The sequence below is a fragment of the Grus americana genome, chromosome 1 (assembly GCF_028858705.1).
Source record: "Grus americana isolate bGruAme1 chromosome 1, bGruAme1.mat, whole genome shotgun sequence".
Lineage (NCBI taxonomy): Eukaryota > Metazoa > Chordata > Aves > Gruiformes > Gruidae > Grus > Grus americana.
In genome coordinates this window covers 16,221,707-16,236,599 of record NC_072852.1, presented here as the reverse complement: position 1 = coordinate 16,236,599, position 14,893 = coordinate 16,221,707, and the positions used below count along the sequence as shown (strand labels likewise).

The following is a 14,893-nucleotide window of genomic DNA, read 5'->3' as shown; positions in this document are numbered from 1 at the left end:
AAAGGGAAGTACCAGGGTAGAAGGAGCACTGATCTGTTAAATATTGTCATTAATTGGGGTTATTTTTGCAAAAATCTGGGGTTATCTGATGAAATCTGCTGATGAAACCAAGCTGAAAGATTAACATTAAAGCAAGGAAGTTTTGAACACAGAAAAAAAAGAGATGCTCTTGAAGGCTGAGGTAAGAGAAGTTCAGCATTCAGAACACACACTCATGCATTTGCAGATGAACAACAAGCTGTGGTTCTGACGTGGGTGATCACGCGCCCGAAATGGTGTGGGAGAGGCGGCCTTGGGCGGTAATCACAGTGAGACGTTACAGACTGCTTTCTACAGACGTCGGATGGGTGGTGGACAGTTGTGCCAGCCTGCTGCTCTTCAGACTGTGCCACAGCAGAATTGCTGGCTAAGTCAGGTAGGTGTCACCTGCCAGACAACCAGCACACCAGTACCTGAGAACACGTACAAGCAGGACATCACTGAATCGCCCACACAGTCTTCCAAAAAACCATAGATTGTATCAGAAGAGATTTTCCCAGCAGAATGAGGGAGATATTAGTGCTACTGTACAACGCACAGGGGACGTTTCACTCTAAATACTCCAAACTTCAGGACTGAGCCCTCCGGTTCAAGATAAATGAAGTCAAACTGCAATTAATGAGGAAAATTGCTATGAGGATCTTTGTGGAATGGAGAGCCTGTATCTAAGGACTGGCAAAAGGAGATATAGATACATCAGGGATTTAACCTAAGAGAGAGGAAAGGCTATGCAAGATAAAAAATAATATTGTTCTATGAGAAAAAAGATATATATGGGTCAAACATAAACATAAGCTAGATACTAGAAGATGGTTCCTAATTTTTACAATGGTGAGATTCTGAAACATCCTTTCCAGTTAAAATAAGAGAAGCAAAAAAGTTTAAATTACTTTTAAGATGAGGGTTAACAGATTTATGAAAATCATGACGCCACATCATACCAGTGGAATCTGGACTTTCCAACGCGGGCTGTTCTTCCCACTCCTGTGCTCACACACATCCATACCGACTCAGGCAAACATCACTAGCAAAAGCAAGTCAGCCTGGTGGAATACCACATATTGCACTTCAACACCATGTTGGATTTGCTGACAGGCTTCAGGTTAAGAAAAAAAAATATTCTTCTCTACGTTGCACTCCTCAGAACAATTAATTCAGTATCAATGACTCTTCTGACACAGCACAGTGCGCCAGAGCATAAATCCCCCTTCCAAAACTATTTGCCATTTCTTAAATGGACAGGAGACCTGGACAGCCTTAACCAGAGAGCCTTGCGCGCCCATGTCACACATCCCTACCAGCTGCTTGTCATCCTCTTAAATCACCCTACTTATTTTTAATGTAGACAAATGCAGCATTGTATTTCTGATGCTTTATGCAATTTCCCCCTCCAGGTACCAGTTATTTCTGCATTCAACTCTGTTACTCTAATAGTAACGTTTCTCTGGGCTGTTTACCCTCATGCAGATTGTAGCACATACATCTTGCTCCGTTGTAGGATATTGTAGTGATGCAGATTTACTCGCTTATTATTGAGACAGGCACCTTTGGAAACCTAGATATTTATCACTCCTCCACTGGGTGCTGTTGCTGCTCAGTTAGAGCAATGCCATACACCTCTTCTTAATTTTTTACTCAATAAAAAGCTAAAAGGCAAATTTCATACCTGCTTTCTTTTTGGAGAGCTGACAAGTATGGTGTCAATTCATCACATATCCTGAGCCTACCTCTCCATGGCACAGTGCAGATGCTTGGTAACCAAATAAAAGGCATTTTACAGCCAGAAAGAGGGAGGGGGAAAATACAGAAGCCGTGGAGCCTGTGATGCTCAAAGCCTACTCTCAGGCCTCGTTTTCACTTTGCAGTGCAGATAAGATTGCCCGTGTGAAATATAGAGACAAAAAATCCAAAGGTCTTGGGCTCAATGGAAAAAGCATTACAACATGTATATTTTTCTCAATTTCTGACTAAGTTTCTATTAAGGAAAAAGTATCCTTAAGCACTTCTTTACTGTGTCGGTTTTGGGCTGGGATAGAGTTAATTTTCACAAGAAGCTGGGAGGGGATGCGGTTAGGACAGCTGACCCAAAGTAGCCAAAGGGGTATTCCATACCATATGACGTCATGCTCCATATATAAAGGGAACTGGCCAGGGAGGAGGGGTTGGCGACAGGCTGGGCATCGGGTTCCAGGCAGTGAGCGAATGGCATCGTGTATCACCTGCTTTGTATATTCTGAGTACTGCTGCTGTTATTTCCCTCTCCCTTCGCTGTCCCACTGTCCTTATCCCAACCCACGAGTTTTACCTTTTTCTTCCGATTTTCCTCCCCACCCCACGAGCGGCCTCGCAGTGCTCAGCTGCCGGCTGGGGCTAAACCACGGCATTTACTGGAAAAGAACCACCACTCAACAGTTCTCTGTTCCTCACCCCTGTGCTGAATGCGGACAGCTTGCTTTGCTCACTCTCCTTTACGCATCTGCTCCCTTCTGCTTTCTAAGAACATGCCTGAAAGTTTACCTGATCCAGAAATGGCAAAGAACAAGTGCAGGAACTCTCATTAGTACTTATGTGATTTTATTTAGTGTAGGAAATAATTCACCATAAATTATCTTGGAGCTGTGTTCAAGCATTGGTTTTCACAAATAAAACTGAAGATAACTCTTGTCAACTGACACATATTCACATCTCTAAAATTACTCATTTTGGGTTTTTTTTAAGTAGTTAAGCTGAAGTTCTTTTGTGAAACATTTCTACTTAAAAATGGCAACATTCCTGCCCACTTGCAGACATTATAATCCCTTAACAGAAGTGCATTACCATCAGTCCTACTAGCACTCGGGAATCACTTGCATTCTATTATCAAAATGAACAATAAACGTTTTGAGCTATTTTACCAGCTTCCTGCTGCTATTCCACCCATGCCCTTCCGGACATATGTTGGATTTTTTTAACCTTTTAGTCTTTTGTACTTATGAGTCAAAATTGAAAACAATTACAAAAACCCCACAAACCAACCAAACAACAAACTAATGACCCATATTTAGAGAACAAGGAGATACAATTTAGAGTAGGAAAAGCTTCTAAAGTTGCTCTTATGGCTGTCAAGACTAAAAGGAGCTTTAAACTTCATTATTCCCACTCACATTGCCCAACCACAGCTAGTTCAGCTTATGAACTGGTCAGTCTGAACCATTAGTGTGAGTATAACATACCTGAATACAGGGAAGAACCTCACAAGGCACCGTTACTATAGAAAGATGATTTAACAATTGCTAAGACTTGTTTTTAACACCATAAAACACTGGGGAAATACAACCTGTATAACACTGACATTTCCTTTAGAAACGTGGTCAGGATGGAAATGAATATAAACCTGGCACATCTCTCTGCTGCACTGAACCCTGTAGCGTCACATACACGAACAGGAAAAGTTCAGCCTTACTTCCCACACATTCAGTATTACGTTGCAGCTACAACCCACCGCGCTCCTCCAGTTTCCCAGGCTCGACAGTACCCTCTGATGCGGCCCCGCACGTGCTTTTGTCAGCAACATGGCAACATGCGCAGAGAGAAACACAAAATCAGACACACGTTTTAGAGAGCAGAAAGCATTTTAAGGAGGGAGAGGTGTGTTCAGACTTGATCCACAGAGAAAGCTGATCCACAAACATGCTTTTGAGAACACTTGACTTTACATAATACAGGAGACTTTTTGTCTCCCTTGCTATGTGTGCAAACTTTAACATGCAATGAATACGAGTTATGTCCATTTTACTTTTTTTAATAAACAGAATTTGAGACGCCTTTGAGAGCAGTAAGTGAAAAGAAGTAGAAACTCCATCCAATAAGGTTTTCTAATTCTCTTGGATCAGGTTTTTAAAAAATAATTCACCTTTTTTTTAAAGGCATGAAAAATATCACTTAACACGTGTAGGTATCCAATCTTTATGTTAATAGCATTTAAAAAAAAACCACCAACAAACAAAGTACATGTTCACGCAATTAACCTGCTTGTTGTAAAGCATGCATGGTTGCAGGCAATCCTTTAAGCAAAGCGATAGATGGAATTGAAGATAAAACGTAAGGACACAAGCCTCTACGACACTGATGTTTCTGGGCCATCTGCTGGTGTCCTTTCATTCATTGCACGGTGGACCCAAACCCTCATCAAACTCCTTTTCATTCCCTGAAGTGACTTTACCAGAGGAACCTGCAATGGCTGACAAACTCAAATGTCATCAGGGTTCTCTTCAAACCTCGAGCTCTGCTCAGCAATGCCTGGGGAGGGAGATCCCTGCCACAGACAGGGATATCTATTCAAAATACACATCATTGATTCAATTCAAATGTTTGTCTTTACAAGGAAGACGTAAGTAGGAATCCAAAGAATTTGCAAGTACATCTCACTGTTTCTAAGACTGTCAGTTATACCATTAAATACAATACATGGCATTTCTGAACTTCACACTGAAACGATCAGGCATTTAGCAAAAAAACTCCAACCAACTGAACAAAAAAAACCCCAAAACATGCCCCAAACCCCATAAACAAAGACTGTTAACACAAGGTTTCTACCAACACAGACATTTTTTTAACTTTGTAAATGTGAAAGCATCAGCAGTACCCTTAGTCACGTAGGTATACTTCAGAATTAATAAATAAAAAAAAATGGATTTAGGTCTTCCTATAGAAACAGGACACAGGAATGTGACCCAAGTCCTGCCTACGTAAGATGACTTTCCAGCGAGTCCTCTATCACAAAGACTTTTGGTCCATGGTCACCAAACAATTCAAGGAATTCCACTGATTTTTTGGGTAATATGTCATTGTCCCTACGACGTCACCTTTATCTCAAATATAAACAGAAAAAATCTCACATTTTCTACAGTGACATCATTTCTGCTTTTCAATAGAGCAAAGGTTGTTTTCCCTTAATCAGTTCAGCTGCCTCAGCATTTTCAGAAAAACACTTTATCAATAACTTCAACAACAACAGCGGACCCAGAATTATTAAGTTTGAATCCTTCATCTGTTTCACAACAGACTGGGTAACATCTAACAGAAGTATGCAACCTGACTGGTTTCTAAAAACTAGCAGAGTGGAAAGAGTTGCCTTATTTCCTCATCACCTGGAACTGACAGGTAATAGCTGATTTCTGAATGTTTTATTTTCCAAAAGAAGAGTGCGCAGGCGAGGTTGATGCATCTCCCTGCACAAAAGCCGGCCATGTAGTGCCCTCATAAACCGCATGAGTTACCTTCTCAGCCTCAATGCAATGAAGCTGGTACCTAGAACCATCGCTAAGTCTGTTTAAAACAGGACCATCACACGTAAGCTTGCCTTTGCAGGGTCAGAGTATTAATTGGACATGCAGATTTCCTCCCAGATGAAGTTATAATATAAACCTGCCTAAGCCTACCTCCTACTAAGTAATTTAACAGTGACAAAAGGGGGTCCTTAGAAGTTCCTCATGTGTTTACTCCAAGTTCCAAGTAATGCTGGCAGAGTAATTTTTGCCTTCATGCACACTGAAACAGCAGATTTTCAATCAACCCCATACCACAGCACACTGTCACAATCAGCCTCTTTTTCTTCACCAGTGTTTCATTTAAAATGACTTGTTTTTCAGAGAAACCAAAACAAAGAACTCTGTCTTCAAGAGAAGCATATTACAGCTAAGTAGACTTAATCAGTTGACACTTACTGGCCATTTGTATACCCCAGAATTTAATTGTGTATCTCAGCATTTATCTGCACATCTCTAGAGAAGTATTGACTTGGAAGGTAGTCGAAAAAATTTGCCCTTGGTCACAAGGAAATCAATGGCAGTCAAGGACAGAGGATAAATCTACGAGCCCTTGCTCTGGTAATTAAAAAATACATAGTTTATACTTAAAATTACAGATTTGGAATGTTGCACTGCCAAAACTCTCTCATAAATTTAACACCTATGAGGCAGGAAAGAAGGCTTACAAAATAAATAGTAACACCGAAGCTTTAAGATGTTTCAGATTAGTCGAGAACAGTAGGAAATTACACACCTTAGAAAAAACCCACAAGATTTCATCTAAAAGCACCACTGCTAGAAATGTGGCATTTTGAAAAAACAAAGGTTCAGCACTAACATTGATTAGAAATGCAAAGATAAGCACTCCAAACAACACAGCGCTGTCTTATTATTGTCCTGTTCTGCTGCCAGCTGCACTAAAAAAAAAAACCAAATAAACCAACCACCTTCTCATTTCGTATTCATTGTACTTCTATGTAAAAGTATGCTTATAAAATGTAAGTTTTGGGCCAACAGACCTGAGGGCCTGCTTGTATTGCTACTGTTTAAAAAAAGCGGAACAAACCCCCTAACTATTGTCTGTTAATTAAATCTGTATCACAAAATTGAAACAGATAAATGATGTGTAGCTTCTTTCTATCTACAGAAGGGATTTCAGACCACTGTTTTCAGGTTACCCAAACGGGAACTTTTCCTACTGTACATACTCTATAAAGTGAGAAGAGGCAAACTCCACTTCCCTCCCCAAAATTATCTGCTTCTCAGACATGGCAAGGCAATTCACAGCCACTTCCAGGCAAACATAGCCATAGGTAAACACAATAGTTTGAATTCAACTCCAGTGAGTAGCGTACATGTAAACAGAACCGTCTGAACCGAAACTAGCCTTAAAACAAAACAAAACCACCCCAAAATCCCAAACAAATAAAAAAACCCACCCCACCAAAACCCACAAGATATTATTACCTGGTTTCCTGTCATGCTCAAACCTGTATTTCTGATAAATTTATCTTGCTGCATAAAGAACAAAAAAGAAAGAAAAAGCTGAAATACAGTATTCTGCATGTCTGATATCTAGCGCCATGAATTCACCATAGTCTGAATTCATTATAAGCAATGGCAGCTGTTAGTAAGAGAAATGTTAAAGTTCCCTTAATATTTCATTATGCTGTCCCTTTGGAAAGTATTAGTGCCAAAATGGTGTCCCGGAACTATGTCTGTGTTAACTTCATATAAAAACCCACCACTTTTACAACCATATTTCAATTTAATTATTGTACACAGGTTAACAAAAACGTATCACAAGTGAAACTAAACACTGAATTTAACAAAAACAATATTCAGAATGGTACAACACATGTTCATTTTCTCCAGGAAATAATATTACAAGTGTTCATCTTAGGACAATTTAGTCACACTAGAGACAGAAGTTCTGTTAAAATGCAACCGTGGTCTACTAAGCCACTTATTTTAGCACTACAGAGTATTTGAAGTCAGAGTCCTACAGCCAACGCTTAAAAATCATTTAAGATTCAAACCCCAAAATGTCTTACAGTATTTAAAAAAAACCACAACAAAATAACCCCAAAACAATCAATTAAAAGGCTGTTGTATATAGTTTTATCCTCTTCATAGCACTCTCTATTCATAGAATTGCTCGTATCATTGGTAATAGGGTCTGTATCTGGCTTGATCAGGGTGGTGTGGTCCAGGAAGCGGGGCCTGAGCAGGAGGCCCTTGCATCCTCGGTGGTGGAGGCGGCCCCCTTGGAGCTGGCCAGATCCCTGGACTCATTCCCCCGGGCTGTGTGAAAGGGGGACTAAGAGTTCCTTGATCTTCACTGAACTGTGGCAAAGAGTTAGGATTATAGTGATGGGGAGGGGGTGCACTGACATTTACGGGTGGGCCTCCGTGCTGAGGAGGGGGAGGTCCTGGCGGAGGATGATTCATATATGGTGGCATCTGGGCAATTATATGTCCAGGTGGTGGGGTTATTGGAGGAGGAGCAGAGGTCATTGGTGGTGGAGGAGCTTGGCTATATACCATGTGTGGAGTACCTGCTGCTTGGGGAGGATGCTGCAGCGGATGGCTTATTGGTGGAGGTGGTGGGGGGGGCGGTGCGTAATGTTGCTGTGGAGGCATAATATGATGAGGGTGCGATACCACCGGCTGCCCCTGGTATTCAGGATGATGATGAGCAGGTGCGGGGGCTGGTGGCGGTGGTTCTCGAGCACCTGAATTTGAATCATCCTGAATAGGAACGGTTATTAAGTTGCTGTGTTTTCTTGTTGAAATGCGGAAGGTGTCCTGACTGACAGGGCGAGGTGGCGGTGGAGCCATTGACATCTCTGCAGGAGGCGCACGAATGTCTTCATGTGGCTGGTTATAATGCTCGTGTGGCACGTGCTGTAAAGGGGGTGGCGGCATCATGATGTGCTGCTTTGGCGGAATGTGGCTCAAATGATGTTTCTCAGGTGGCATTATGAAACGCTCAGGAATTTCAGCAGGCGGTGGAGCAATAGGAGGATGTACAGGTTCAATTGGAGGACGAGTAACAGGCTTTCCAGCTCTCATATGACGGTGGTTGATGTGAGCTTGTAAGTCCCTCTGTGACAGGTAAGTTCTCTTGCACCCTTGAACAATGCTACACATGAAGAGAGACCCTCGGACACACTGCTCGATTCGCTGCACAGGTTCATTACAGCTAAATCAGAAGAGAATATTGGTTTACTGTCATCACAGAGAGCTCAATCTGCCTTTTTTTTTGGTTAAAAGTCAACCAGTTTACCGTAATTACCCAAGTTAGAAGTGACAATTTTTTCTCCACTGTAACAATGAAAGAAACATTTCATTGATTTTGAAGTTTATCTGGTTTTTAAGTCTCCAAATACAACTATAAAAGACCATAAACGTTTCATGAAGTGGAAATGTACATATAGCATCACTCTCACAAATTCCTTCTGTGCTTTAAGACTTACCAAGAGTCATTCTCACCAAGTACATTAAACTGCAATTTATTCCTTTTCAAATTAGAGCAATAACAGGCTACCTACCCAAATACTTAAACAGCAAACACTGATCCCTTACAATCCCAAAATGTGGGATACAAAACTATAATCAAGTGGTATAGTAAGGAATACTCTACTGCCTCTGCTGAACAGACATAAGTAAGAACCATGTTAATACAGCATCTGACATAAAATTTGTTATTAAAGGAAATGTAGCAAAGTAACTTAAATATCTTGAGATAACTTACCCTGGACACATCTTGTCTCCCTTTTTCTCATGTAGTATAGCACAGTCATAGCAGAAAACATGCTTGCAAGGTATCTAGAGACAAAAAATGGCTCTCTTAAGGCATCATATACAAATATCTATGTCATTTTGCAGAATACAGTTCCTCCGTCCCTCCAGCACACAATTTCTAATAAAGTAACTAAGCTACCTATGAGATGAACAGGCATAGTGATAGTTAGCAGTTTCCGGCATCTTTACATAGAAGCTTTTAAAACAGTTTGTGTTGAGTTTGGGATTTTTTGGGGTAGGTTTGTTTGGGTTTTTTTAAGAGTTGGCAAAAATCTATAGGCAAAAGTTTAAGCCTTGCAATAATACCAACACTGAACATTTATAGAAGCTGCACATGCAATCTAATTACACTTGTCTTGCTGGCAAGGAAGGAAAGTTTTAAATGCATTAACTGTGATTAAGTCAGATCCTAAAGCCTGTTACATCACACTTAGAAATCTGAATTAATCTCAGGGAGTTTGTTACACTAATTTTAAAGGGACATAAAAGTCAGTAGTGTTTTCTAACTTCATTGCAAGTCTTCAACTGACATAAAGAGCTTATTTTTAAAGCTAAGTGGTGTAAGGTCAAATCCCACTGAAGGTTTTTTTTGTTGGTGATGGTGTTCTGATTTTTTGTTTAACATTTTCAAGCTTACTTTCTTAAATCAGGGGGTAAAGTGAAATCGGCCAGACAGATGGAACAAAAACACTTCAGCAATGAAGGGCACTGATTCCATTCTGATATTCTTCTGCTGTTTATTCAGAGGGCTGCTGAAATCAGACCCCTCCGGAGGCCTCACAGAGACATAGTGAAATCAAATTTTACCTAAAGGGAAACCACGGCTGCATCTTCCACTGATAGTTTCACTCACCATGCGTCCATACATTTTGATGGGCAATCCACACTTATCACAGAAATGGACCGGTGTATCATCCTTTTCCCCCAGCAAGTTTATCTGATAGATAGAGAAGGGGGTGGGAGAACAAAACCCAACATCACTAAAGCTTCTCATTTCAATTATCACCGACACCCCCAATTATTTCTGAATTAGTTGAGAAGGAAGGAAGGACACCACAACCATGAGAAAGCAGAGGATATATTTTATCATAGAATCATAGAATGGTTTGGGTTGGAAGGGACCTCAAAGACCATCTAGTTCCAACCCCCCTGCCGTGGGCAAGGACACCCTCACTAGACCAGGTTGCCCAAAGCCCCATCCAACCTGGCCTCGAACACTTCCAGGGATGGGGCATCCACAGCTTCTCTGGGCAACCTGTTCCAGTGCCTCACCACCTTCACAGTAAAGAATTTCTTCCAAATACCTAATCTCAATCTACTCTCCTTCAATCTTAAGGCCATTATCCCTTGTCCTATCACTACACACCCTTGTAAACAGTCCCTCTCCAGCATTTTTGTAGGCCCCTTTAGGTACTGGAAGGCCGCAATTCAGTCAATCGAAAGTAACGGAATCACTTTTATTTAAGAAGGTATCTATCAGGACTACCTACAGCTTGATAACATTCACAGACAAAGATTCACAATTTCTCATCCGTGACTTTACCTTATAGTCCCAAAAGATGGGTCCAGGGAATCTCCTTTGATTGCCAAACATTTCACCTCCTTTGCATTCGTATCGCTCCTCTTCGTTATAATCAAATTCTTCTGTGGAAAGAAGAAAGAGAAGAAAGACACAAGCCAGCCACAACGCTTCCCTCATTGACACCAGCTGCTATTAAGAGCATGTGTCACTATACTGAAATTATCAAGAAATGCCACAGCACTTCTAACCTGCTGGGCCCATTCTACAGAAAGGTACAGTCAAAATAGTAAGACAGTCTGTTTTGGGAACATGCACCATTGAATCCTTATAGTGCAGCAATATCTGGAAATCTGAAACTTGTTTTGCATTTAGACAGAACCTTGGACTCTAAGTCTCCAAGGCTGAATAGTCTTGAACAATGCTGCAGAATAGTATGCTTCCCTACTACAGGGCTAATACTTATATTAATTTACCTTCATCACCAGCTTGTGTCTTTGAAGGCATCCTGTTCATATTTCTTGGAGTTCGAGGTGCAGGTTTGGTTTTATTGGTCTGTTTTGAGATAAGCTTTATAGGGATTCTTCTACGAACATCAAGACCACCCAATGATCCTGAACTATTTGTTCCTTGCAAATCATTGTCTATGAAAGAAAAAAAAAGGCTATGTAATTTTTCAGTTATCTAATAGTTTCTAAATAGGCTAAATATTAACGGAAGAGTTTTAAGAAAAATAATTTTTCAAACTTGTTGAGATTCATACATCACTAGAAAATAAATATCTTCACACATAATTTATTCTAGAAGTTAAGTCACAAAACTGTATTGGAAACAGGCATGATTTTAGGAAATCTAGTTCTAAAAATAAAATTATTTTTAAAAAGGTAGCTAGTCTGTCATTTCTCCACAACAGGAAAAAAAACATTATAGCTTCTCTCACAGCATGAATAGTACTGTAGAGTCAATTCTTTGTACAACCTTGACAGCACAGAACTTCTTATGAGAGAAGATAATTTTTACAATTTATGTAAACTGTTTATTGAAGTTGGAAGGAAACTAGTTTCCATATTAACTGAGCATCTTGACATATCACTTAGAAATTTAGCATGAAGTATCACAAAAATATCGGTACTTAAAAGTGTGCAGTAGTATCCTTGCTAAACTGAAAATTATTGTTCCCCACTACATATAGAATTCTCTTTAACCAGAGTGAAATCTGAGTACCAGAGCAAAGGCAGCAGGAAAAAGCCTGACCCATCATGCATCAGCAGATACAGGCTCCAAGAGATAATCTAGAGGGGGTATTGCAACAAGCAACACCAATGAAGGGGGTACGACTCCCTCAGCTTCTAGTGAGTCTACCTTTAACCACTGCATAGCACCTCATTCATACAAAAAGTTATGTCCTTCACAAATCTATCCAGCTTACTTTCATTTTAATTGAAAACGCTGTTTTGACAGGTGTTTCAAAGCGGGGCATGCTCAGCCTCGAAGGGCTGTGCCACAAGCTGTTACAGAGTGTGAGCCCTGCCATTCCACTTGATACAGCACTGCAGCCCTGGAACGATCACTGAGGCCCCAAAGGATCACAGCATGGTAGCATCTGGATGCTGAAATTAGGGCCCCGTTAGTGTAATTCTGTACAATATCTCACAAACTACTGTCCCTCAAAGCCTATAACCATCCCACACGACACAAGTAGGAGGAAAAACAAGAGAAAAAAAAAGGAGAGAGGAGATTGCTCTAAGTTATTCAGCAGTTACCACCAAAACCAGGAACTGTGACAAAGTTTCAAATTGGGACTGTGCCCTGGCAGTCACTTTACCTCAAAATCAAGAGCCCTCAATTTCCTCTGATAGACCAACTGTATTTATCCCTCTTAGCACTGCGGTTGACATGTTTCACTCTAAAAGGCAATATGTAAAAAGGCAAAAATAATAAAGCCTGAGTTTACTTTTGTTCATTTGTTGCTTTCGTTTAGGCTGTCCTGTTGGCTAAACAGATGACCCAGCAAACATACAACTACACCACCAGGTTTCCCCAGAGACTGCTGCACTAGAACATCAGAGATAACGATGCTAAAGCTGTCTATTTTTCACTTGTTGGGAAATCCTGGTTTCTACCAGAATACACAAAAATGCAACACCACAGACCAGAAAAAGTCTCTGCAGGACCTCAATCCATTTGCAAATAGAAATAACTAAAACAAATTTAAAAAAAAAAAAACAAGCCTCCACAACTTGTGTATTATTCAGTCCACTGAACAGCCAATAGGAAACAATTAACTTCTGACGTTTTTCTTCCATATACCATTGCAAGCTAGGAATATTTACATGAGTTAGCTGCTCAACTAATCCAAACTACCAAGTTTATTAGTCATTCATGTTTCATGAAAGGATAATAAATTCCAGTCTGTGTAAGCATAACTAGCAGGATTAAGTCCAGAAAAAAAAAAAAAAAGAAAAACATGACAGAATTGTTAAGACTACTTAGAGAAGCTCTAATTAGAGGTGATACATCCTCCTGTCATCTTCATCAACTTAAGTTTTATTTTTATATTTCAGTTTTTTTGAAAACTCATAAATATAGCTCAAATACTATACCTTATAATCTATATAATTTATAATTTATTTATAATTTATAATGCAATAAGAGGAAGAAAAAAAATCAAAAATATCCTAGCAAAAAAAATCCACGTCCACTCATCTATTCATCAGACTACGCCAGCACGCTAACCAGCAAAGTATCAAAGCTACAAAACCAAATTTAAGCCCATGAGAAAGTTTCCTCTCTCGAGCACAAACTACGGAACCAGAAAACACATCACCGGCACCGATCTCGGGAAACGAGCGCCTCGCCGCCACCTCTGAAACGCTACAGGCTGCACCACCTGCTGCAGGCCGACGGGCTCCGCACACACCGCCCGAGGCAGCGCAAGGCCGCCCGCCCGCCCGCCCGCCCCGAGAGCGCGCAGCCGCCGCCGGCACCGGCCGCGTATGACGCTGCGTCAACCCCCTCCGCGCTCCGCAGCCTGTCCCGGGACGGGGGAGGAGGCTGCAGCCACGGAGCGGCCCCTTAGGCCGGCGGCCGAGCCCCGCCGTGCCGGGGGGGGGGGGGGGGGGGGTGGAGGCGGGACCGCCGCTCACGGCCGTTGGAGGGCGCGCGGCGGCCGGGGGAAGCGGGGGGAGCGGGGAACCGCCAGGCCGGCGCTGAGGGGGAGAGAGCAGGCCCCGCCGCGCGGGCTGCGGGGAACCGCGGCGAACCCGGGCCCCACCGGCGTTACCGGGTGCTGGGCCGCATCCTGCCGCTACCCCGGTACCGCCCCGCACCCGGCGGCCCCGCGCGCGGCCTCTGCCCGCTCTGCGCTGTCGAGCGGGCCCGGGTGGGGACGGGTATAAATGGGTCTCCCGGCCTCTCCCCTCCTCACCATTGTGGTCCATGATTCGGCGCGGGGCACTGTGGGAGCGGAAGGGTGCGACCGGAAGCGGAAGTGGCCGGGAAACGGGCGGGGGGACGTGAAGAAGTGCGCAGTGGGGAAGCGTTTGTGGTTTCGCGCTCGCTGCGCCTCCGTAGAGCGGCCATGCCGCCGCAGGATAGTGAGGGCATGGTGGAGCCCGTGGGGGGGCTCGGCGGAGAGGAGCGGTGCCGCGCCGCAGCGGGACCCTCGCTCCCGGCAGGCTCTGCGACGAGGCCGGGGAGGAAGGCGCGGCGGTTCCGCAGTGCCTGCCGGGATCGCGGCGGCCGACCGCTGCCTCCTGGGGGGTGTAGTGCTGCGGCGGGAGCCGGGGGGCGCCCGCGGACATGGCGGCGGCGGGCCTGGGCACCGCCCTGCTGGGAGCCGCGGGGTGACCGGGCCTTCCTAGGCACTGCCTGGCGGCGCGGAGGCGGTGGGCAGCCTCTGTGCGCCCCGGTCAGGGCCTGCGGGCTTCGGCGGCGCTGGCGGCTGTGCTGTGCAGCCCCCCGGGGGCCCGGCCCGGGCTCTGGGGGCTCCTGCCCCGCGGGGAACCGCCTCCAGCCGCTCTGGGCCCCATTCACACGCGCTCTCGCCTGGGTGGCTGGGGCGACGCCGGGCTTCGGGAGGGCTTGGAGCCGCAGTAGGGAAGAGTGGTTGGAAATAGGAGGCATGGCCCTGCGGCTTCTTGGAGAAGGGTAACGTTAAAAATGAGAGGGATCTTTCTGTTTGGGAGCCACGACCGCCCTGCCCGCGGGCTTAGCCGGAGGTGGGTTATATGGTGCGGGC

At 43.5% G+C, this 14,893-nt stretch overlaps 1 protein-coding gene across 3 annotated transcripts; it reads right to left on the bottom strand.

Moving 5' to 3' along the window:
- Positions 1-7,075: 7,075 nt before the first annotated feature.
- CBLL1 (Cbl proto-oncogene like 1) lies at positions 7,076-14,313 on the bottom strand. Of its 3 annotated transcripts, none has more exons than XM_054808451.1 (6): positions 14,081-14,313; positions 11,130-11,297; positions 10,678-10,775; positions 9,988-10,071; positions 9,085-9,158; positions 7,076-8,532 (listed from the first exon to the last, which is right to left on the bottom strand). In XM_054808451.1, the coding sequence occupies exons 1-6, from the start codon at positions 14,091-14,093 to the stop codon at positions 7,491-7,493; spliced, it is 1,479 nt and encodes a 492-aa protein (XP_054664426.1). In that variant the 5' UTR covers positions 14,094-14,313; the 3' UTR covers positions 7,076-7,490. The 3 variants fall into 3 exon arrangements, with proteins under 3 accessions (XP_054664426.1, XP_054664418.1, XP_054664429.1); XM_054808443.1 differs by having other exon boundaries at positions 10,678-10,778; positions 14,081-14,312; XM_054808454.1 differs by lacking the exon at positions 14,081-14,313 and adding an exon at positions 12,479-13,254 and having other exon boundaries at positions 10,678-10,778.
- Positions 14,314-14,893: the final 580 nt, after the last annotated feature.